This window comes from Cervus elaphus, chromosome 9 (genome assembly GCF_910594005.1).
Source record: "Cervus elaphus chromosome 9, mCerEla1.1, whole genome shotgun sequence".
In the NCBI taxonomy this organism is placed as follows: Eukaryota; Metazoa; Chordata; class Mammalia; order Artiodactyla; family Cervidae; genus Cervus; species Cervus elaphus.
The window spans coordinates 86,970,987-86,993,443 of NC_057823.1; the positions used below are offsets into that span (position 1 = coordinate 86,970,987).

At 34.9% G+C, this 22,457-nt stretch overlaps 1 protein-coding gene across 1 annotated transcript in view; it reads left to right on the plus strand.

Annotated features, from left to right (window-relative positions):
• The window catches only part of RASA1 (RAS p21 protein activator 1), a 112,762-nt gene that overhangs the window by 66,047 nt on the left and 24,258 nt on the right, over window positions 1-22,457 (plus strand). Inside the window, exons 6-11 of the mRNA XM_043913552.1 lie at window positions 632-663; window positions 6,063-6,115; window positions 8,272-8,422; window positions 10,173-10,251; window positions 17,821-17,941; window positions 18,547-18,703. Coding sequence (XP_043769487.1) covers window positions 632-663; window positions 6,063-6,115; window positions 8,272-8,422; window positions 10,173-10,251; window positions 17,821-17,941; window positions 18,547-18,703 — 593 coding nt within the window. The remainder of the gene's footprint in view (window positions 1-631; window positions 664-6,062; window positions 6,116-8,271; window positions 8,423-10,172; window positions 10,252-17,820; window positions 17,942-18,546; window positions 18,704-22,457) is intronic.

Consider the following 22,457-nt stretch of genomic DNA (forward strand, 5'->3'; position numbering starts at 1 on the left):
TTGAGAGATCCTGCGTACACAGTTTAGGTTTTAACTAATACCTAGGGAAGTAGTGAGTGGAAAGGGCATTCTAAGTAACAAAGAACAGGCTACAGTGGTGGGAGAATGTAGATTAGCAAAGAGGCAGTTTATGTGCCTCTGTATACCATGGTTACGGTATATAGATACCAAAAGAGAAATGAGATAGAAAACGTAGCCTTGAGTCATATGATAAAGGATTCTGGTTGTAAAGTGAGGAATTGTAGGCAGTAGGGAAGTATTAAAGGTCTTGTTTTTAAAATTTGTTAGTTTTGTTTGATGTTTCTTAATGCAGGGCAGAGTTGAAGTTGCAACTGATGAATCCACATTGGAGTGGCGTGGGGCACAGAGGTAGTCACACGAGTCGGGCTACTGTTAATAGTTTCAGAAAAGGAAGGAAAAGTGCCTGGACTAGAATAATCACAGAGAGAGAGGAGGACTAAGGGGAAGAGTTTGGAAAAGACTTTTCATAAACAGAAACACCTTTTCCTGTATATACATAAATAAATATGAAGGTCAGGGTGTAGATATATTTGAAGATACAATTTTATTAATTTTATCAAAAATATATTAATAGTTACATGAAATACTGTCTTAATGTCGTCCCCTTTAGGGCCGGGAAGAAGATCCACATGAAGGCAAAATGTAAGTTTGTGTTCATTATTAAAAGGAAAAAATATACTGTACAATTACTAATTGGAAAACTTTGATCTAAAAATGTTTTAGAAGAAAAGTGATATTTTTTGAGCTGTTTTAAAAATTTATTTTTATTTGACTCAAGAATTGATTTCTATTTTCTTAAGGACCTAGTGATAATGAAGATGGCTTATACCTACATACAGTTCTTAGATCACCAGACTAACGACTTTTTGATTAACAGTAAACAGTACATTAATAACATGAATATCATAATTCCTCACACTTTGTTTTCTTGTTGATTACTTCTTAGTATTTCTTTTTGTTGCCATATCTTTTATGTACTTTATAGTTCAGTTTTTGTTTTGTTTTTTTAAAGTCAGAGAACTTTTCCCTGAATTACAGTTCTTTACCATATTAATAAGATTCTGCAAGGACTTTGTTTTTATAATTTTTTTAAGGCAGATTTTAAGTATCTTATAAGGGCTGATTCAAAGGCCAGGCATTACTACACTTACTGCTTGCTACATTCTTCCCTTATTAATTGCTCTTACAGGGCATCATTCCACATGGGGTTCCAGCTGTGCTCTCATTTATTAGTGTCCTTGAAGATCTTTTTCAGTGTCCTTCTCATCCCATTTAATATTTATTTGTATGTATGTTTTCTTTGAAGACCTTACCTCTTAATCCCAATTCTGTTTTACTCATATTATTTTAACTGACTGTTAATCTTCTAATGTGTTTTCAGTGGAATACTTTTTCTTACCTTCTGTCGGCAGTTATAGGTAGCATTGAAATTTTGTTTCTCAAGTGTTTGTTTATTCTGTTCTAACCATTAGAACATGAAAACATTAAGCCAAATAATGTGCTTTCAGTTATCTAATTTAGCGTCCACTCTTCTTTAAGTGAAGCATGAGATATTTTCTGAGTTCATTTTCCTTATTGTTCTATGTAGCTGCTAAGGTAGGCTCCATCAGTGAGACTGTACTTTGTTTATTGTACTAGTTTGAGGTCTTCTCACTACCTGTGTGAGGAGTTACAAATTCTAATTATTGTTAGAGGATGCATACAGATAATGAAAGCAGATGAACTGAATCAGGTGTATGTATTCCCATTTTTCTCAAATTACTATAATCTTAATCTTTCTTATTTTCCCTCTTTGATAGCAATTAAGGTACATGGAACTATTTCCATACTGTAATTTCTATTACAGTATTTCCCTACTCTAATTTTTTATATACTGCAAATACGATAAATGGAAATTAACATTCATTCTTTGTATTAGGGAAGGCTAGGAAGTCAGTGGCTTCCCAGGTGGCTCAGTGGGTAAAGATTCTGCCTGCAATGCAGGAGACGTGGGTTTAATCCTTGGGTTGGGAAGATCCCCTGGAGGAGGAAATGGTAACCCACTCCAGTATTCTTGCCTGGAAAATCCCATGGACAGAGGAGCCCAGTGGGCTATAGTCCATGGGGTTGCAAAGAGTCGGACATGACTGAAACAACTGAGCACACACACAGAGGAAGTCAAAACTAGCAAATGTTTGCCTGCAGTGAGGTGCGTGCACTCACTAATGTGTCAAAGTTTAGGAACCTAGTGTTAACGAAAGCCTCCTGATTTCCAAGAGAAGCAAGAAAGGTAGATTTTTGTCTCTCTTAAAATCATACCATGGATTCTTTTTAAAAAGGGGAAAAAAAGAGATCAAATATCAGTACATATCTCAGGCCATGTCCAGTTTTCTAAGTGTAAATTGTGACTCCCACTTGCATTGGGAAATCTTTTTTTTTTTATAATTTAATATCACTGTGATTTTTTCATTTTCTGAACTTCATAATTTTCTACTCATTTGGTATTTAGCATAAGATAAATTTGCATTGTTGGTTTATTTTATGTGTTTGTCAGCTCCCTGTAACCTCTTAAGGTGTTGACTGGCAGTGGAACATCCGCATTAACATCCTGGAGTGCTCTTTGAGACTAAACAGATGGTATAACTCACTGTATCCCTTTGATGTAATGATCACCTCCCAGTTGGTTTTGCTTGACACCTTAGTTTCCTCAAATCCTTTCTTCCAACAGCTAAAACACTTAAAACATGTATCTGACTGTATTACTTTTTCACTGAAAATTCTTATCTGATTTTCTACCTTAGCAGAGTCTGAAAAGTTCTCCTGATACAGCCCTTGTTTCCTTACAAGATCTATCTCTTGTCATTTTTAGTTTTATATCCTCCTCTCCAGCTTGTAGATCTTCAAATGTGTATCATTGTTTTTTCTCCTTTGCTCAAGCTACTTCCTAGGCCAGATTCCCCTCTGTTGTATTGGTTAATGCCTATTTTTCAGTTCAGTTCAGTTGCTCAGTCTTGTCTGACTCTTTGCGACCCCATAAATGTCAGCACGCCAGGCCTCCCTGTCCATCACCAACTCCCGGAGTCCACCCAAGCCCATGTCCATTGAGTCAGTGATGCGATCCAACCATCTCATCCTCTGTTGTCCCCTTCTCCTCCTGCCCTCAATCTTTCCCAGAATCAAGGTCTTTTCCAGTGAGTCAGCTCTTCGCATCAGGTGGCCAAAGTATTGAAGTTTCAGCTTCAACATCAGTCCTTCCAATGAACACCCAGGACTGATCTCCTTTAGTATGGACTGGTTGGATCTCTTTGCAGTCCAAGGGACTCTCGAGAGTCTTCTCCAACACCAAAGTTCAAAAGCATCAATTCTTCGGCACTCAGCTTTCTTTATAGTCCAACTCTCAAATCCATACATGACCACTGGAAAAACCATAGCCTTGACTAGACGGACCTTTGCTGACAAAGTAATGTCTCTGCTTTTTAATATTTTTCATTCCAATCCCAAAGAAAGGCAATGCCAAAGAATGCTCAAACTACTGCAGAATTGCACGCATCTCACACGCTAAGTAAAGTGATGCTTAAAACTCTCCAAGCCAGGACGTGAACTGTGAACTTCCAGATGTTCAAGCTGGTTTTAGAAAAGGCAGAGGAACCAGAGATCAAATTGCCAACATCCTCTGGATCATCAAAAAAGCAAGACAATTCCAGAAAAATGTCTATTTCTGCTTTATTGACCATGCCAAAGCCTTTGACTGTGTGGATCACAATAAACTGGAAAATTCTGAAAGAGATGGGAATACCAGACCACCTGACCTGGCTCTTGAGAAATCTGTATGCAGGTCAGGAAGCAACAGTTAGAACTGGACATGGAACAACAGACTGGTTCCAAATAGGAAAAGGAGTACATCAAGACTGTATATTGTCACCCTGCTTATTTAACTTATATGCAGAGTACATCATGAGAAATGCTGGGCTGGAGGAAGTGCAAGCTGAAACCAAGATTGCCGGGAGAAATATCAGTAACCTCAGATATGCAGATGACACCACCCTTATGGCAGAAAGTGAAGAAGAACTAAAGAGCCTCTTGATGAAAGTGCAAGAGGAGAGTGAAAAAGTTGGCTTTTAAGCTCAACATTCAGAAAACTAGGATAATGGCATCTGGTCCCATCACCTCATGGCAACTAGATGGGGAAACAGTGGAAACAGTGTCAGACTTTATTTTTCTGGGCTCTGAAATCACTGCATATGGTGGTTGCAGCCATGTAATTAAAAGACGCTTGCTCCTTAGAAGGAAAGTTATGACCAACCTAGACAGCATATTAAAAAGCAGAGACATTACTTTGTCAACAAAGGTCCATCTAGTCAAGGCTATGGTTTTTCCAGTGGTCATGTATATATGCCTGTTCTTACTTAGAGACTTAACTCATTTATCACTCTTGCCAGCAAGTCTTCTGTTATCTTCTCCCTTATACACTCTATAGAATTGGTGCTCTGTTATTCCAAAAATTCCCTCAGCATGTACCTATCACAGTGCTTTATTATATTTTCTACATTCTGTTTATAGTTATACAATATTTATGTTCCTTTTTCTTACTAAAATGAGGTCTTCCCTAAGGTCACAAACCCATTTTTCTGTTATTGGTACAAACCATGTACTTGAAATAGATTCATTTTACATATAGGTAGTAAATCCCTCAGTGAGGAAACTCTGATCTAATCCTTTCAGAAAGCGGTATTACCGATTTGTTGTATAAACGCCATTTGTGGCGCACCACCCCATCCCATCGCCACCTTTATATTCCCTTTTGCTCTTTTATTCTAGCTGTAGAAGTAGGATAGGCCTTTGAGGTCATCTAATCAGCTGTCCCCTAGAGTACAGAAATCTTGCTCTGGCATTGGAATAAATGGTCATTTTGGCCATACTTGAATGCAGTATGGAACTTTACTGCCTTTAGGGCAACCTGGACTTCTCCAGATATTGTATACTTGTTCTTCAATATTCATATTTAGCATTGGAAGCCTCAGGGAATCTGAATTAGCAAGTTAATTGTTAGAATAAAAAAGAGAATTTAAATGTTTAACATTTTATTCATGTGAAAAGATAAAAATCCAGTTTTTTTTAATACTCTGACCAATAATAATGTTGATAATATAAAACAGTGGTGAACAACCTCTAAACTTGTAACATTGGATTTTAGGGCATTTATATGTCTTAATTTTAGAGTATTTTACTTTCCAACTTGTTCTTTTCAGTCATGATTAAAAATAATTGTAGACCCTGAGAATATATTGTCAGCTTGGTATTAGCATACATGTGTTAATTGGCCAGACAGATAATAATCCTTCAGGTACATGAGAGATTTTAAGTAATTTAATTACTAGTAATTAATTTTTTAAACCCAGATATATCATTTTATTTTGAGGTAAATTATTTAAATACTTGAGTTATTATATGCAGTAGATTTTGGCTATAATGCCTTTTATAACATTTTCTAAAGTCTTAAGTATCAGAATATAAAATATTCTAGCAATCTGATATGATAAGCCATTAGTTCAAACAGATATCTACTCTTTCTCATCACTCAGTCTTATTTTCTGGCTTTCCGTAAGGTAGCAGTCCAGCACGTTGACTGAAAAGGGAGAACTTTCAGGGAAATTCACTTTGAGAGAAGTGTGAGAAAATTGACTAATCTTTTTTTGGCAGTTTTGGTGGGCTCTACCTGTACCACTCCCCACTCCTAATAATAAGAAGAAAAAGAATACGAGCTCTGATAATAATTTGTCATAATCAGAATTAAAATAAATGCTGTTTTTTGTATTGGTAACTAATATGGAAATTGTACTTCATACTAGACGGCCCATAATTTTTCTGTATTTTGTTGAACTTATAGATGTTTACAAAGTATAGTAATGTCAAAGGAATGAGGTCATCTGATCAGTTGCATTACATTTATTTCATTATGTCAGCTTGAATTAAACTTAACTGTATGGTGTTAGTTATTTAGTTTTGATTTATTTAACAGCAAAAAAGACTTTTTGATTTACATATTTTATTCTCTTTTTAAGATGGTTCCATGGGAAAATTTCCAAACAAGAAGCTTATAATTTACTAATGACAGGTACTTGTATATTCACTTTACTTTTCTAATGTTATTTAAAAAGAATAAAACACTTATCATATGTTTTGCCTTTAGCATTCATTTCATTTTTATGCATACTGTAATTTCTTGCCCCGCCCAGAGAAATTGGTATTTTTGGTGTTTTTTAGGTGAAAATATAACATGCAGTATAAAATTCAGTGCACGGTGTGTTTTCTTTCTGGACCAGGCCCCTACAGTCTTCCCTAGAAGTCGTGCCAGATGAGTTTTTCCCTGTATTTCTAGACATTTTCTGTCTGTGTGTGCCTGACTTCCTTACCGTGACATACACCTTTATACGTACCTCCTCACACATGCCCACAGGAATATGCAACACACTTTTTTCATTTTAATACATATTTTGGGAGATTATTCTATATCTGCATATTTAAAATTTCATTCTTTTTAATGACCATAAACTTTCCATTGTATAAATACCGTAATTTATTATCAGTCTCCTATAGAGCTATATTATGTTTTCATTTTCTTGTTTAAGTGCAGCAAATGTTCTTGAATTTATCTTTATACACTTGTAGAGTTATACATTCGGGCCTTATTGAAAATATTGTGGTTTTAATATTTCATAAAACTTGTTACAGAGATAGGCAAAATAAAAATTGAATGTATTGTGGGTTTATTATTTAAAAGAAAAAGTATTCCATCATTCATCCTAACTAAAACTTAAGACGAAATTTAATTACCAAATATGTCTTCAGTAAGCCATACTTTGGAGGGACTTCGGACAAGTTTAAGTAATAATCTGTAATTTATAAGTCTTAGTTCTTAAAAAAAAAAAAAAAAAAGACCAGAGTTCAGTAGTTTCTGTACTACTGCCAAAACTTCTGCCCACCAAAACTGCCAAAAAAAAACCACTGATTATTTAAAACTGTTATCTGAGTTACTATTCAAGCCATGAAGCATTACATTTAATTTAATTAATACTTTGTTCTTCTTAAACATTTGAGGCAGTTTTATTAAGTATTCAATTATATTGTGAGGATATAGGTTAGAAATAACATGATAATGCCATATGGTAGTAACAAGTCACATCCTATCTGCTTTCAAAGTGGCACCAAGATATTTATTTTAATGAATTTACTGAATTTTGAATATAGTTTATATTTTTGAATTTGCACCAAATACCTGAGGCACTCACGGTTGTTTTAGGCATGTAAATTAAAAAAGAACTAAACTTAATTTTCTTAAATTAGTTTTTATTTTCTTTGGGTCATGCACTCTTTTAAGATTCTGGTGATTTCCTTCCCTGAAAAGTACACATAAGCACTTGCATGCACAATTTTGTAATAGTTCCTATTCTTTGTATTGAACATAAAACTTCTTGGTAGTAAGTGACTTGGCTTGATGATTGGAAATATTAGTAACTTACAGTAAAACATCTGATATTTTGAGTTTTCATTGTGCTTTCCCAAAAGCAATCAAGTTCTGATCTTTCCTATGTCATTAGTACTTAAACAGAGAAAAGGTAGACAGCATCTTAATGGTAAGAGTCATTGCTAATTGCAGATGTCAAAAAGACTTCTCTAAAATTAATATGAAATATCTGATATATGATAATTTGCTGCTTATGATTTTTTCAGATCGTGCCTTTTTAATGAAATATAGTGCATGTGTATTAATTTTGATTAGGTACACAAATATTTCAGTTTTCATCTACCTTTATAAGTTTTTGCCTACTATTTTATTACAATTATGACTTTTTAATGTTTAATCAGAAGTATTAAGTACAGAGTATGCTAAAGTAAAATTTACTTTAACTTTTTTTTGACTTTTCTTCTTATGGGATTTGCAAACAGTGCAGTAGTTTTAGCTAGTACCCCCTACCTGTGGTTACAGTATTCTTTCCAAGTTGTGACAGATATATATATTATTAACCAGAAGTCATTGTTGCAAACTTCTGCCCTGTATTTTTATTTAATAAAGACAAGTAACATCATGGGTGGTTGTGACTCATAAACCAGAAAATACAAAAAATGATTGCCTTAAGATTTTTTTTATTATAAAACAAGTAGCTGGTGAAAATTTGTATATGCTTTTGAATGTAATTTGTAATTATACTACTTAACTCTTTTTTTTAATTTGATAATTAGGGAATAAAACTAACAGATTAATTTTTACAGTTGGTCAAGTCTGCAGTTTTCTCGTGAGGCCGTCAGATAATACTCCTGGGGACTATTCACTTTATTTTCGGACCAGTGAAAATATTCAGCGGTTTAAAATATGTCCAACACCAAACAATCAGTTTATGATGGGAGGCCGATATTATAACAGGTAAGTTGGGAGAAATTTATAGTTATCTTTTACTTTTGGTGAAAAGAGTTGAAATATCATAAATAATAGTTTATTAGAATCAAAATTATATAAAAATTTCTGACTCTGTAATATTTGAAATTATGACATTTAATATAATTTAGTCATCCTGTCCAAAGGTTTTTTAGACATTGTCAAACATGTATATAAAGTAATAATTTATTTCTACCAAAATAATGTGTATAATTTTTTGATTACTAATGCACAGGTTATTTGCAGCAAATTTGTTAGTAAGTTCATACATTATCTGTAGGACAACAGAACATCTAATCTAAGAAAAGAAAATATATTAGTCTTTTATCAGTGAGACATTTTGATAGGAAAAAAAGTTAAAGAATGACCTAAGACTTACTAATAATGTTATCCAGCAATATTAGGTTGTTCCCAAGCTGGTATTTATTTGTGATTGTTGGTTCCTACTTTTCACCTTTAAAATTCTTTGCTTGTCTTATTCCCCTCACCCTATCATATTAAATGCTGTCTCTGGTATTTAGTTCATATTCATTTGTACTTTTTTTTATCAATCTTTTCAAGTCTTCTGTTTTACTTTTTAACATTATACTTTATTTATATTTAATTTGAAATAATTTTGTGGTATAGCAAAGATATTTTATCATCAGGGATAAATATAAAGATTTGTCTTTATATCTCCAAAGATAAAAGATATATATATTTCAACTATTCTTTCAGTAGGAAGAACTATGAAAAAAAGGGATGAATATATATCCAGTTATATATAAATATACACCTGTGTGTGTATAAAAGTTATTGGATCAGTAGGAAAAACATGAAAAAATAAAGTGATAAATTAACAAGATGTTTTGAGAAATGTTGCCTAGCTGTCACTAAAATATCCTTTCCCCTAGTGTATTAAAGGAAAGTTTAAAATTCTAGGTTTTACATATGTAGGACAGTAAAATGGCAGACTGATTATAGAGAAACATTTTTACACTTAGAAAAACTCATGTTAAAGTTTGTGTTAAAATACATTATATAATGTCATTTATTTTCAGTTTTTTATTGGTAATATGTTTGAAATATTAATATTTTATAACATTTTTATCAAAATCATCAATAAGCCTTTCCTGCTGTAGCTGTAATCCTACATATGAGATTAGCTCCTGCTCTTCCTTCCTTCCTCCTTCCCTCTCCACTCCCTTCTTCCTTCCTCCCTCCCTCCCTCCCTTTTTTGTTTCTGCTTCCACCTGCTATTTGTCTTATGACTCCATCTTATTATTATAAAAGCAGAATATGTAAATGATAACTTGATAAATTATCAATGATAATTTATCATTTGGATGATAAAAATTCTTAAGTTTAACCTGAACTCACTACTTGCTAAATAAATGTGATTTGTCTGTCATTTCTTGCTCAATCTCTCAGATATTTTTATTTAAAAAAAAAAAAAACAAAAAAAAAGTGGACTTTTAATCCTTTTCTCACATATAGTGATGCTTGGAGTATGTGTGTGGAAAATTGAAACCTCTGAGTCAAGTATTTCTGACCTGTAAATCAATATTAGGAACATTCTTGATTTTCTAAAGTAATGTGACTGTAATGATCATATATTCAATTAATATATTCTGGCTATTTACTTTGGAAAAAAACTCGCAAACAGATAATCCTTGCTAACAAGGTTTGTGTGTATTTTTAAGACTTGCAATTTTTATGAGACAAATTATGTCAGTGTTAGTAATTTTTATTTTAACAGCATTGGGGACATCATAGATCACTATCGAAAAGAACAAATTGTTGAAGGGTATTATCTTAAGGAACCTGTACCCATGCAGGTCAGTGTTGTTTTTCTTTTTGCAGTAATCAGCTTTTTAATTTAAAATGCTTTTTTTGGTGATACGGTTATGTACACATCCATGCATTTGAAATTGGATAAAACTCAAAACTGCTGATTATTCAGATTCTTTCGGAAAGTGAATCTTTGTAAGGGAATCTCTTAGTTTTTATGTTAATTCTAGATAATTAGGAGGTCCTTGGTGACTTTTTGAGAGTAGAAGGCGTCGCGGGGACAGAAGCCAAGTTACACTGGGTCAAGGAATGAGTTTGTTGGAGGCAAAGGTGGAGACAGCAAGGATAAATCACAGCCAGGTTTATCTAGGTGAGCTTGGGAAGTAAAGAAAATAAAAAATAGTAGCTAGAAGATGATGTAGGGAAAAAAGGGGTTTAAACTTGTAGCTTCTTTATTTGCCCGTACTTTTATGGTGAGAGAGTTTTGAGCATGTGTGTACTTGAGGAAAGTGAGTGGTGGGTGAGGGATGGGGTAGTGGCAGTACCCCATGTACAAGGTCCTAGAGAAGGCAAGAGTGACTGAAATCCAGAACATAAGAAGGACTGGCCTTGAACGAGAGCTCCTGCTGAATGCTAGTTGCTTAATGCCTAGGTGATTGATTAGCTTCTGTATCTTGCCCATGCTTCCTGAAGTGTAGTGGGTAAAGGGTTGTAGCAGGGTAAGTAAAAGGTACTTCAAAAAGTGATTAAGAATTTTCCTATGTGGAAAATGGGGGTAGTGTATTTCCTGGGATGTAAAAAAGGATTGTTGAGGGGTTTTGGGTCCCCACTAAACTTCCACAGTGATTTGTAGTGTCTTGAGCGTCTCATTATTTCCTCCTAACAAATTAGTTTCTGATGGTTATAGCCGACTATTAATTGCTGATTAAGAGAGAAACATAATTCTGATGCTTAATATAAATTTAAGAATCATCTTGCTACATTTTAATATAATCTTGCTTCATTTCTTTATGCTTTCCTGATAGATGGAAAGTTCATGAGGGCAGTTTTGTATTGTGTTTCCAGTGCTTTGTTGCGATCTCCATGTCAGGTTCTTCCTCTTTGGCTTTCTGAATCCTGCAAGTTTACATCTCAAGTGTTACTTCCTTGTTGACATCTTCCTAATATCGGTAGTTAGCAATTATGTACCACTTTTGTTGGGGCTTCTCTGGTGGCTCAGATGATAAAGAATCTGCCTGCAATGTAGGAGACCCGGGTTTGATCCCTGGGTCGGAAGGATCCCTGGAGGGGGGCATGGCAACCCACTCCAGTATCCTTGCCTGGAGAATCCCCTGGACAGAGGCTACAGTCCATGGGGTCGCAGAGAGTCAGATGCGACTGAGTGACTAACACACACACACACAGTCCATGGGGTCGCAGAGAGTCAGATGCGACTGAGTGACTAACACGCACACACAGCTTTTGTTGGCAGTTCTGGAAGACTTTGCCTGACGTTTGTCTGCGTAGTATGGTGTGTGCTTTCTAGAAGCCACTGCCTAGGCTCTTTTTACTGGATCAAAGGTGCCTTTACCTACAAGTGATGGATCCTGCCATTCCCGTTGCTGTATTCTGCATTCTAATTCAGATTGGCTGTTTGAGTAATTTTATTTGCTCACAAGTCATGCACACATTTTTCCTGTCCTAAATTTGTCTTATTAGAATTTTCTAACTAAATTTTTTATAGTTAGAAAAATAAGTAGCATTTGACACTTAGTAAGCTTTTATACTAAAATTATAAGATAGTTTTAAAACTTACTTCAGATATACATTGTGCCTTATTCTTGTGTTACTGTTTCATAACTGAACAAACCTCCAAGTATTATCATTTACAAAAGTGCCTATAACGCTTTCAGTACTTCAGAAATAACTGATGCTGATTACAGAGCAATTTGATTACTTCATAGAAATCGTTAAATGCTATTTGAAGTCAATCATTTTGGGCCTAGAGTAAAAGTAGTTTACAGAAAAATTTGAGAATCATAACACTTACCTGTCCTTCCCAGAAGGATTCTTTTAGAGAACCCAAAGGCTAGTAATGTCTTTTTATTATTGTAAAAGGGATTAGCTAACAGAATCAGCTCATTCCCCCTAAGGTGACCCTGCGTACCCCTACTCAGGGTAAGATGGTGAAAAAGAAAGCACAGTGGTCTTTTGCTTGGTGGACTAGAAGAAACGAGCCTTTTGAACACTATTTTAGACACCTTGTCTTACATGTATTATTTAACTTTTTAGACAGTTTGATGAGGTTGATTCTGTAATTTTACAGATAGGAAAACTGGGACCAGAGAAGGTAAGTAAATTACTTAAGGCATCAAGTCATCCTTGACTCTTCTTTTCGTCTCTTACACTCTGTATCCAAACTGTCAGGATCATCATGCCATCTCTGCCTTCAAAATATATATAGAATTTAACCATCACCAGAAATATTTTGGGCCTGGAGTAAAAGCATGTTCCAATAGAAGTTTGAGAAATGCAACACTTACCTTTCTTTCCCAGCAGGATTCTAATTATTAGAGAATGTCATCTCTGTTTCTAGCCACTTCTGCCCCCAACCCCCCTTTAAAACTGTACCACAGTCAGAGGGATCCATTTAAAATGTGTCAGAGCATTTCACGGCTCTGTTTAACACTAAGAGGTGGTCTACATTTCATCCAGAATAAAAGCCAGAGTCCCTGCACTAGTGGCCAGGACACCAGTGCAGTGTCCCGTGGTCCTCTGAACTCTTCCTACCATCTTTCTCGCTCTCATCTCCACTCACACTGGCTTCTCTATTCAAAAAAAAAATATGTCAGGATCTTTGCTGCATTAGGATTTTTGCTCCAGCTGTTCACTCTGCCCAAAATGACTTTCCCTCAAATATCCACTCACCTCATTATTTTACTTCTTTCAAATTTTGCTTAAATATTATCTTCTCAATTGAGACCTATTTGTATATTATTTATTGCTGCTACTTGCCCTACCCTGTAGAGCACTTACCACCTATTAACATACAATTCAGTTTCCTTATTCATTATGTTTATTACCTCTTTCCATCATTGGAATGTAAGTTCCTTGAGGGTAAGGATCTTTGATTTATTCACTGATACATCTCAAGAACTACAACACTGGCACTCAAAGAACTCTTATTGAATTCATTTATTAAATGAGTTTTCTTAGCCATCACCTGAGAAAAGCAGGATTTACAGCTGAAGTAGGAGCCTGCACACCTAACCTCTGTGCAAAAACTTGTTTCAGTGGTTGTTAGACTCTCACCAATCAGATAACCTGCTTCCCTTCAGGAGGTATGTATAAGACTCCTTCTCCAGAACTTTGTAGAAAGAGGAGGCTGAGAAGCCTTCCCTCCTGACACTTAGTAACTTAGCAAAACTTGGCATGTGAAGTTCTGTCCCTGCCTATAGTGTCTTCCAATGTAGGTGGTGTAGATCAGATGACCAGCCTTTATGTTAAATAGGAAAGATTTATATAATCCTGAAATCAGGTAATTAAACCCAAATGTCACTGTTGTAATGTCTTAAATGAGTGAGTGAAAGTCGCTCAGTAGTGTCCGACTCTTTGTGACCCCAAGGACTGTAGCCTGCCAGGCTTCTCTGTCCATGGAATTCTCCAGGCAAGAATACTGTAGTGGGTTGCCATTTCCTTCTTCAGGGGATCTTCCTGACCCAGGGATCGAACCTGGGTCTCCTGCATTGCAGGCAGCCTTGACTGACTGAGCCACCATGTAGACTACAAATATGCCCCATTCTGTACTGAAGAGTAAATATTATCACTACTGTGATAAAGATTGATAAGTACAAATCTATACAATTAGGGACATAGTTATCACTATCATCTGGGTGCAGTGTATCTTTTAAAATTTTTTATTTTCTTGGTCATTTTCTGAATAATTTGTAGGAGTAAGAATGAAGGTTTAGTACAAAAAAAAACTTTATTAGAAATTTAATAAGAATTTAAATGTAGTAAACCCCAATTTTTGTTCTGTATTGCCTTGGTTATAAAGGCTTGTTCCTGAAACAGAAGGCAGCTAACTGTTACCCACTGTCACGTACGGACCTGAATCATATCCATCTTGTAAACCCTAATTTCAGATACAGCTTTTATAATAGTTTTTGCTTATAATTCCTCTAGTTCTTTCACATTTTTACTGTCAAAATGCAGTACTGATTCTAGATTTTAAATATATTTCAGCTGCGTTCTAGCTTGATTCTTTCTTGTTCTTGCAACATCAGCTGTAATACTTTGGAACACTTTGTTTCGTAATTTTGTTGGATAGTACAGTCTTCTTTAAGTGTAATATATTTTTATGTTTAGGTTTATAAGCATCAATTAGAATGATCAATATGGTGAAAATTTTTAAATTTCTACATTATATGTTTCCTTCTAGTAACCTTTAAATACAAAATACCTTTGTCCATTTATAAGCCATATTGAGTAAATCTTGATGCAAATCATAAGTTTTAAGAGTCCTCATTTTCTGTTAGGAAACAGGTTTATCTAGATTTCTTGTCACAAATTATTGCATGATGTCCTTCCTATTGAATCACTAACTAAATGAATGCAGTAAATGAGTTTCCTTTGTTTCCCTAGAAATACAACATTTACTCAGCACATTGTTGAATTTGAGAAAATTCATCAAGGATATTACCATATCAAGAATTACAGTCTGAGACTTTGCTTATCAAAATCAATTTTATCATCACAGTAGATCACAGAGTATTGATGTTGCTTTGCATTCATCATCTGATTCCTTTTATAATTATCAAACATCTTTTTCAGTTTTTTCTTTCTGCTAATACGAGCGGAAAATTAAGAATTCTGAATTTTTATCTGCACTCAGTGAAATCTAATAAACAGATAACAAAGATGGCCTTTTATATTTTTTGAAAGATGCTGCAATAGTTGGCAACACAGTAAAAAGTGCCAGAGGTGATGCAATAGAGCTGATATATTTCACTGTTGCATCAGCCTCTGGGCCAAAGGTTGGCAGACTTTTCTGTACAGGACCAGATAATATATATTTTAGATTTTTAGATTTCTCAGTTACTTAAACTCTGCCTTTGTAGTGAAGCAGCAACACACAGTATGTAAAAGAATGACCATGGCTGTGTTCCAGTAAAACTCTACGTCCAAATATAGGCAGTGGGCTAGATTTGGTCCGTTTGCCGTGGTTTGCCATTCTCTTCAGCATACTTGAGTATAATTGTTGAGTCATGATGAAATGGTTCCTGGGATGATAAAATAGCAGAGTGTTTCAAGATGTAGGAAAAAATAGGATTCATGAAAATTCTATAACATATATTAGATATAAAATGTTCAGCTGGATCCATGAATCTCTAAGAAAAAGTCATAAAATATTAATTCTTGCAAGTAATAAGAGCTGCTCAAACAAGAAACTAAAAACTAAAATCGGGTCCATTGGACTAGATGGCAGTATTGAAGATTGACTTCTTTGGGGAAGATCATTATAAAGGCACTTTTATCTTTATATTCTTCCTGACATCCTAATTCTTCTATTATAGGAGGTTGTGGGGATTTAGCAGTTAAGATTCATGCCTTCCTATAGTTCAGTGTCATAAAATCATGCAGTAAACCCCACAGGACTCTGGGAAAGGTGGAGTTGTGGGTACAGCACTGAAAAGCGTCATCAGTAACACACAGAGATAAGAAACTAGTAACAATTAGCAGAGTTTTTATGTGTGCTAAATGGGTAAGAAATATTTAAGTTGGGGCAAATGTAATCACGGGTTTGGACCATGAATTTTAAATCATCATAGCGAGGCTCAAATACATCTTTATTAATCAAAGTAGGAACCATTACAGTCAACACATTTTTGCCACTGATAAATAAGTTTGTTTATTCCTGTAGCATTAAAACCATACTTCGGGATTCAGCAAGCTCTTGGAAAGCGTTTTCTGCATCCTACTGGTTGTGGAAGTGTTTTCCCTGCACCAAGTTGTCAGAGATGCTTGAAGAAGTGGTAGTCATTTGGCGGGAGGTCAGGTGAATATAGCGGATGAGGCAAAACTTCATAGCCCAATTTGTTCAACTGTTGAAGTGTTGGTTGTGAAATGTGCAGTTGGGCATTCTCGTGGAGAAGAATTGGGCCCTTTCTGTTGACCAAAACCAGCTGTAGGCATTGCGGTTTTTGGAGCAGCTCATCAAATTGCTGAGCATACTTCTCAGATATAATGGTTTTGCCAGGATACAGAAAGCTGTAGTGGGTCAGACCAGCAGCAGACAACCAAATACTGACCATGACCTCTTTTTGATGCTAGTTTGACTTGGGAAGTGTTTTGGAGCTTCTTCTCACTCCAGCCACTGAGCTAATTGTATAAAATCCACTTTTTGTTGCACATCACAGTCTGATAGAGAAATGGTTCATTGTTGTGTAGAAGAAGACAAGATGACACTTCAAAATGATTTTTTTTGAGTTTTGGTCAGTTTATGAGGCACCCACTTAATGGAGATTTTTCACCTTTCCCAATTTGCTTCAGATGCTGAATACCGTAGAATGATTGACACGAGTTCTTAAGCAACTTCTCGTGTAGTTGTAAGAGGATCAGCTTTGATGATTGCTCTCAGTTGGTCGTTGTCGATTTACGATGGCTGGCCACTATGCTCTTCATCTTCAGGGCCTACTTTGCAAAATCACTTGAACCACCACTGCCCTCTATGTTCATGTTCCTGGGCCAAATGTGTTGTTTATGTTGCGACTTTTCTCTGCTGCTTTACGATGCATTTGAACTCAAGTAAAAAAAATCGCCTGAATTTGCTTTTTGTCTTAACATCATTTCCATAGTCTAAAAACTAAACAGCAAGTAATAAGTCATTAGCAAAAAAGCATAAAGTGAGAAATATGCATTAAAATGATGTATAACATAACCACATTTATTTAAGAATGTATTCCAAAATCAGATGGCCAAGTTCAGCAACGCAAAAACAGCAATTACTTTCGCATCAAGTAGTACAATAAATAAGGCACTTTGCCTTGAAAAAGGCCTGAAGATTTCATGTGGAAGAGGACATCAGAAGGGTCGTAAACAGTGGGAAGTGGTACAAGGAGGACTATCTGAAATCAGACACATTAGGATGCCAGATGTGACTGGATGGATATGGCTTATAACACTCAGTGAATCTGGGGAGGCCGTTAGGCTTTTGGGATGTATTTTGCATATTCCTAGGCATCTCATTTCATCTGGGTGCAGCTTTCTGCACTCAGAGTTTCTCGAGGATGTAATTGTGCATAAGCAAACATGAATTTGCTTTATGCTCAAATTGGTCCAAATCTATCAGTTAATGCTGGGACAAATGCATGTTTTCAAAACAGTGTTGCTATAAGCACACAAAAAAACTGTATTTTAAAAAATGGTTCTTGAGAAATGGGAAGGGCACCTTTTTGAAAATTTCTTTGGAAAGCAGAATCTCTTAATATATATGTTACATTATTTTAGATTTTGGTATTAATTTTTTTTTAAATGTCTAGACAGGCACAATCTGGTTTTTAAGTTGGTAATTTAGTAGATTTACTTCATTTCCATCAAGAATTCATGAAGTGATTTTAATATTTTTGAAAATTCAGGATCAAGAACAAGTACTCAATGATGCAGTGGATGGCAAGGAAATTTATAATACAATTCGTCGTAAAACAAAGGATGCCTTTTATAAAAATATTGTTAAAAAAGGTTATCTTCTAAAAAAAGGTAATTGTAAACTTTTAAGACTAAAGATTCAGCTTCAGTATTTTGCTGTTAAACATTGTAAGTATTGGGCATAAATCTTATCATTGAGCTATGCATTTAACAAGTTGACATTCTTGGTCTCTTGGTCACCTGTCTATCCATACTTTTGTTAAGTGAAAATTCTTATTGACATTTATCACATTGATGGTATTGAGGTCCCTATTATATATATTTGCCTCAGTTTGGCATTAAGAAATGTGGGGGATGAGGGGTACATGACTAGCAGAAGAGATTTTTTTCCCTTATGACCAGAAAAGAATTAATGCTAAGCGAGAATTTTAATGATTTATTGTAGTGAAATTTCTAAATACACTGTTAAGGTCCCCTTGTCACTTACCTTGTGATTCATTAAAACAAGGCATATAACAAAATATTTTTCTACAGATAGATTACAGACATTTTCTCATTTTGTAAGGATTGGTATTATTGAAGCTTCGGGAATAAAATTTGAAATATGAAATATATTTGACTTTTTTTAAGCAATGATCATTTTTATGATTTTACTGTCAGTGATTTTGTAGTTCATTATTTGGCTAAGGGAAAATAATTTGTTTTTTCTTTAACAGGAAAGGGAAAAAGGTGGAAAAATTTATATTTTATCTTAGAGGGCAGTGATGCCCAACTTATTTATTTTGAAAGTGAAAAACGAGCTACAAAACCAAAAGGATTAATAGATCTCAGCGTGTGTTCTGTCTATGTTGTTCATGATAGTCTCTTTGGCAGGTAAGAAATTGGTTTCCTATATCTTTTTGGAATTGTTTTAATAATAAAATAGTATGTTCAGATCATTTCAAAGCATAGCAAACCAATTTTGAGATCCTGAAAATCATCTGAAAATGTCATAATTACTTTCTAGGATAATTTTTGTTTTTCTCTTTTAGACTAACTTATGCATAAAATTCTACTTCCACTATATCAATAGAAATCTATGGATCTCTTGTATTAAGACTTAACTCTGCATGCAGTGCATTTACTGCCAATCTTTTGAATGACTTTGATTCTTGTCACCTTTCTCCTATTTTATCATTCTTGGTTAACTCAATGCATATGATAGTACTAGATCACTCAGTTGTACTATTAACTTGATTCCTAAGAAAGCTGACGTTGAGTGACAACTGTAGTATAAAAACAATTATTTCAATAGAAAAGAGGAGAGAGTATTTCAGATTTGAAATTAAAACTGTTTTTCTTACATTAATGTCACAGTTTTTAAGAAAATAAATAGAAGTAAATCCTGAACATCACAAGGCAAATTCAGCACTTAATTCCATCTAGATTTTTATAATAAGAGCCTTTCTTTATCTTTCACCATCAGTATTATTAATAAACCTATTTGATCACTTATAAGATGGACTGATGGACTATCTGTTATGAATCCATTCTAGAGTGTTTTTGGTTATACTTAGTAAGCAGTTTTATTACGTATTGTTATGGGGGCTTCCCAGGTGGCACCAGTGGTAAAGAATCTGCCTCTCAATGCAGGAGACACAAGAGATGATGGTTCGCCTCCTAGGTCAGGAAGATCCCCTGGAGAAGGAAATGGCAATCTACTCCAGTATTCTTGCCTGAAAATCCCATGGACGGGGAGCCTGGTGGGTGAACAGTCCATGGGGATGGCAACAGTCGGACATGACTGGGCGGCTGAGTAAGGCACACAGGCGTGTTTGAAGATAATTACAGCAAATTTTTAACAGTCTATTTTCTGCTGCAGGATGGCATCTCTACTAGGCAACTTCAGTTTTTCCTATTTAAGTTGGGAAAGCTTCAAGAGAAATACCTGTAGAACGTACAGGCTTGTCATTTTGTCCAAATTGTATTTGGAGATCACATTAGTATTATTTGAAATTTAACAGTGCATCTTTTAAGTGGTCAAATAGGTTTGGGAGATGCTGAATTGAACAAATAATTTTCCATACAGTGGGACATTTTGAAGTTGTAGCCCATGTTTGTATTGTGAATCATCAAGAGTGGATCAACATGAAATACTGTGAATCATCATGAAATACTGTGTGAATCATCATAAAATACTATGAAGTATTTCATGAATTCATTTGACCTTGATACTCTTGCTTTCCCCCAGCCCCAAACACTTCTTAATATCTCTTGAAAACAGCTATCGGAAAAAAAAAAAGTCTGGGTAAGATAGGATTTAAGATTTTTTTCCCCTCACTTAACAAAACTTGGCCTTCAGATGTAGTAGGATCAGACCTCTGGCTTCCTCTCAATCTTGCTACTCTGCCTTACTTTGTGTGTACTGGGTTTTTCTCACAGAGCCACTTCCTTCATGAGCACAAAGGTGGCAGACAGTACCAGAGAAAGGAGAAGTGAACATTTCCTCTAGTAACTACTGAAAATCCTGAGACTACAGTATTTGTTGTGTTATCAAATAGATTAAGTCACTGAATATTTCTTGCTTTGTGTAAGCATAGAGCCCAGTGTACTGACTTACCTTGAGCATTTGGGTGGAGTCTAATGTGAAAGTTCATGGCAGCCCACAGCAGAGAGATGACTGCCCTGTCACCCAGCCTGTGGTGTGGGAATGCTGGTCAGCACTGCCATTCCGCTGTTTTCTCCGGTGCTTTAGTTGTGTGGCTGTGTAGTTTTTCCAGGTTTTTTTTAGTATTATTGACATGTCCCTAATGTTTCTTTATATTAAACTTTGACTCTTAATACTGCTTTACTTTAAATATTAACTGTTTCAGAAGCACAAGTTGAAAGACATTTCAGTCATACAGAGAGTTATTGCTGTACTGAATATTTACATGGGAGTTTTGCACCTTTACCTTTTCTTAGGCTGAATCTTTTATTGTGGCATATCTATTTAAGAAGGATGTTTCTGACGGATATTACATTTTAGGTTTGGTGATTATTTTCTTTCAGCCTTGTAAAGAGTCTCTGCTTTCCAACATTTTGTCATTCTAATTGTTTCTCTTTTAGAGATTATGGATATTTTTTTTTTCCTTCAATGTGTATACTTATTTCATCTTTCTCTGGAAGCTTTGAGATCTTTCCTTATCTTAGATTTTCAAAAGTTAAATCAATATGTGCCTACTGTAAAAAAAATATTTTAAAAATTTTATGTTTGTAGAGCTTCTTTATTCTTAAGACCTGATGTCTCTTGTCAGTTTTGAAAAATTCTTTGTTAGTATCTTTTTAAACAGTCCTATTACCACATTCACTTTAATCTTCTGGAATTCATGTTACATGTTATATACCTTTTACTATGTCCCATGTGTCTGTGAAACCGTTTCCTCTATGCTTTTCGTAATTTTTTTCCTTTATGTGCCTCAGGTTGGATATTTTCTTTGATTTGTCTTTCAATTCACTATTCTTCCGTACTAAAATGCACTTGTTGAGGTCTTATTTTTATTACATTTGCTGCTTTATAATTTCCACTTGAGTCGTCTTTTATATTTCTAGTTATGTAACAAAATTCTCTTTTCTATTATCTTTTTCAAAGCCTTTTAATTACTATTAAAATATTTGGAAGTTGTATCTATCCTCAACATCTGTGTTATATGTAGGTCTTTCTCATTTGTTTTTCTTTCGGCTTTCCAGTCATTTGATCCTGATTCCTCTAATGTCAACTTATGTTTGACTGAATAGTGGACATAGTATGTAACAAACTGTAGAAGCTATACATAATGTTATTGCCTCCAGAGAGGACTGTTCTTCTGCCAGATAAGTTAGAGTAGGGGTAGTTCATATTGATCTGCCTAGGGGTCAACTGGAAGTATTGGTGAAGGCTGTTTTATCTCTGATTTGCTCTTAATTCTGAAGGCGTAGCCTTTTAGGGGTCTCAACAGAAAGCCTCCACATTTAAAGGCCCTGAACTCATTTGTCTTTCCCAACACTGTGAAACTCTGAATGTGCTTGGTTAGCTTTTTAGCCTCTTAGATGCTTTCTGCTTATCACCTCAGCTTCCTGCCCTAAACAGTTTAGGAACTGGCAATCACCTTGAAAAGAACAGTTGTGGAGAATGTCATTCTCACTTCATTATATCTTGGTCCTTCAAGTCTTAGCCACCTCATTGTTCTCCAGTGACTTCATACAGTTGTGTTTTGTTTGGTTTATATTTTATCCATCCAGGAGGGTTAATCCGGTACAAACCACTTTCAGAATCAGAAGTTTTCAGTTGACATATTCCACTGTATTATGGTATTCTTAAAGCATTGAAGACATGGTTTTTTATCTCTAATCCATATGTTAAGCTTGCACTCTGGGTATTTTGCTTTGACCTTCTGACACCAAGGTCTAAGATATTTCTTTGGTTAAGGCAAGAAATACAAATAACACTTATTGAATTTCAAAAGTTTGAAGGCCCTTTTAAAACTTTCAAATCTAATTGGAAAAACAACACATCTTCAAAAAATATGTAAACTACTAATATTGTATTTACTTGTTAGGTGAATTATATGTAGTACAGTACATACTTATAGGAAGATAAGAACTAATATTTATTGTACACTACTATTAG